Below are 3,311 nucleotides of genomic sequence, written 5' to 3'. Positions count from 1 at the left end.
TATATATATATATATATATATATATATATATATATATATATATATATATATATGTATGTGTTTGTGTGTACCTGTCTTTGTGTTTGTATTTATCCCACTACCACTTGACAACTGGTGTTGGTTTGCTTATGTCCTTATAACTTAGTAATTCAGCAAAAGACCAATAGAATATGTACTAGTCTTAAAAATAAGTGCTAGCATTGATTTGTTTGACTAAACTCCTTCAAGGTGATGCCTCAGCATGACCGAAGTCTAATGATCGAAGCAAATAAAAAAACAAAAGATAAAAATACAGAAGATATTCATTTCCAAGGATGCTAAATTTTTTGAATTCTTCTTCCAGAATGTACAGAAGACAACTGATGAGTACGTGGTCGATGATATGTTTATAGCTAATGCTGCCAGGGAGCAATCTGGTGCTAAAACGTTTGATTTGCAGAAAGCAAGAGCCATATCTTGTAAGTTCAGCAAGTTTGTAAATTTATCATTTGCATGTTTTGCTACAAATGGATTGTTTTATATCGAACATTAAATGAGATTGTTGAAGCGTTATGAGTAGAAACATATTAATCCAACTGAACACGTGAGTTATTGTTAATGTTTTTGTTGTTTAGTCTCAGATCAACCCTGATCGAATAGACTTTTCATCAAAGGAGTTCCAGCCATGACTATCATGTGTAGTTGTTGTTCTGTTTTTGTTTGTCCCTAGGTCAAATAATTAGTTGAGATTGAAAAGAATTATATAAGAGTCACCTCTAATACTTTCAAAAGCCAACTCTATCAACATCTACATTCATTCAGATCAAGGGATCAAGTAAACTTCACTTTCTTGCCCCGATTCATTTGGGCACAAGGGAACTATGAATGGATCAAATCCCAGTAGCATGGAATATTATTGCTAGAGCCTCTCCATTTTTCAACTAAAGCAGTCCAGTTAGCAACAGCGATATCCCTGGTCTGTTATGTATTGAATCACTTGATTTGCTTTGACCAATGGGAATTGCTTTGTTTAGAGGTAAGAAGGTCCTCTAGCTTTTAAAAATAATTTCTCATAAAACAAAACACTACCTGTCTGTTTTGTAGGGTCATGAGAAAATGGATGTAAACAGGATATGCAAAGAAGTCAATGTGTAAGTTGTCAGGTATTTACAGTTGCACGTATTTGGACACATCATCAGTGTTGTATCGTGGAGCTACAGGGTGTTTCCAGTCAAGCAACATGCATTCTCAGACAAATGACCCAATCAAGTTTGATCAAAGTTCAGCCACTGGCCCAAGTGGCATTCTACTGAGTGTATTAGTCACCCACTTTTCAGCCAGAGCCATCTAGATGCCTTCTTTATTACCTACATCTTGTTCTTGACAGTTCTCCTGCTCTCTTCCATAATACCCAATATACCATAAGTTTTACTAGAGAAAAGGCCTGCAAACCCTTGCTCATCTCCACTGGCATGCACCTGGTCCACTACCCATTCCTGCAGCTGTCCCTTACTGACATCGTGTACCTCACCCTCTTCTTCTCTTGAATCCTCTCTATCCTTTCCTCTCAAGGATCAGTTGCTACATAAATTTAACAGCTTATTCAATATTCTTATATAATTTCATTTTCTATTTCAGATCATAATCAGATGTCAAAATCTATGGCAGGTTGTAAATTTTGTTTTGAAAATATATCAAAACATCTTCTTGTTGCTATTGGACAAAAAGTAAGACATTTTGTATATATTTGTATGTTTCAGGCATGACTTTGTAGTTAAGAAGTTTGCTTTCAAGCCACATGATTTCAGGTTCAATTCCATTGCATATTACCTTCAGCAAGTGTCTTCTGCTATAGCCCTGGGTTGACCAAAGGCTTGTCAATGAATTTGGATGACAGAAACTGAAAGAAGCTTGTCATATATGTGTGTGTTTGTATGTGTTTGTGTCTCCTTGTTTTGATAGCATGGAATAATTATAAATTAGCATCACTGTCATCCAAGCTGAGTCACTTGTTTCCAGTCTCTCAAGTCTTCTATGATGATATGTCCAGCCATGTGGAAATATGATTTGCTTGGAAACAGGTGAGAATTGGTGACAGGAAAGGTGTCTGGCTGTTGAAAATTTGCCTCAACAAATTTAGTCTCATGTCAAACTGCCTAACCTGTGCCAGCATGGAAAGTGGATGTTAAATGATGATAGCTTCTTAGACTGGTAGGAGAAAGTTACGCTCAGACTGGAGATTTAGATGAATGCCTGCAAGATGGTGGACTTTACTGAAGTCACCCATGGGTTTAAGGTATAGTCTTAAACTGCACCAAAGACCAGGAACAGTCCTCACCACTTCCAACAGGCTTCCACATTATGCAGTTTTTGACACTTACTTAGCATTGGTCAACCCAGGGCTTTGGTAAAAGAAATTTGCTCAAGGCACCATGATGTTTGATGGAACTGCAAACCATGTAGTTGTGAAGCAAATCATGCTTATGCCTCCTACTGTAGCTTGAACCCTGATCTATCTAAAATTTTATATATTTTGTGTTACACCCAATTATTTGTTTACTTTCGTAGACATTATACATGTGACAAGGTATACTCTACAACCACTTCATTTGAGCTTCCATTTTCTGTACTTCTGTCCGTGTCTAACTATTTCTTTTAACTCTTTAGCATTTACGCTGGCCATATGCAACCCAAATTTTCTACCTGTTTTATGTTCAAACCGGCCAGAACTGGCTTCTCACACCTTCTGCCCTAGAATGGCAGTCTAAAAGTAAACAATAACATCATCAAAATTTTGAAGCTATCAAATAATGATTAATTTAAAGCAATGATTAATTTAAAGCATAATTAATTTAAAGCAATGTGAATAAATAAGCATTATATTCAGAGCAATCTGAATGTTGAAGGATTAAATATATTTGACATACGTGTTTTCAAAGAGAGAGTTCTTTGTAATAGTTTTTGTTCTGTTTTTCTTCAGGCCTATTTAGCTCTTCCAGATTGTACTTCTCTCACAGAGGGACATTGTATTCTTGCTCCTATTCAGCATGTTGCATCTTCAACTGCCATGGATGAAGATGTCTGGGATGAGGTTCAGGTAAGATGTCTACATTTTATATATATACTAACTGGCCTTGTGCTGTCAAAAATGAGGGTTAATTGTTGTATTTTATAGATAAATAAGGTTCGAAATAAGGTACATAATAATCACAAATACAAACATTCACATTCTTCCTTTGTACATGCACACACACATATACTCACACAGAGTTGAAACGCTGTTTGATTTTTCTTTTCAGTGTTGAATGTTCACCATCCCACTTCCATTGCAC

General features: G+C 36.1%; 1 protein-coding gene across 1 annotated transcript in view; it reads left to right on the top strand.

The window, feature by feature from the left end:
• The window catches only part of LOC106883006 (CWF19-like protein 2), a 42,527-nt gene that overhangs the window by 16,741 nt on the left and 22,475 nt on the right, over positions 1-3,311 (top strand). The window contains exons 12-14 of the mRNA XM_014933869.2: positions 344-458; positions 1,618-1,706; positions 2,960-3,076. Of these exons, the coding sequence (XP_014789355.1) occupies positions 344-458; positions 1,618-1,706; positions 2,960-3,076 (321 nt within the window). The remainder of the gene's footprint in view (positions 1-343; positions 459-1,617; positions 1,707-2,959; positions 3,077-3,311) is intronic.

The sequence above is a fragment of the Octopus bimaculoides genome, chromosome 6 (assembly GCF_001194135.2).
Source record: "Octopus bimaculoides isolate UCB-OBI-ISO-001 chromosome 6, ASM119413v2, whole genome shotgun sequence".
Taxonomy (NCBI): domain Eukaryota; kingdom Metazoa; phylum Mollusca; class Cephalopoda; order Octopoda; family Octopodidae; genus Octopus; species Octopus bimaculoides.
This window is presented reverse-complemented; position numbering and strand designations above follow the sequence as displayed.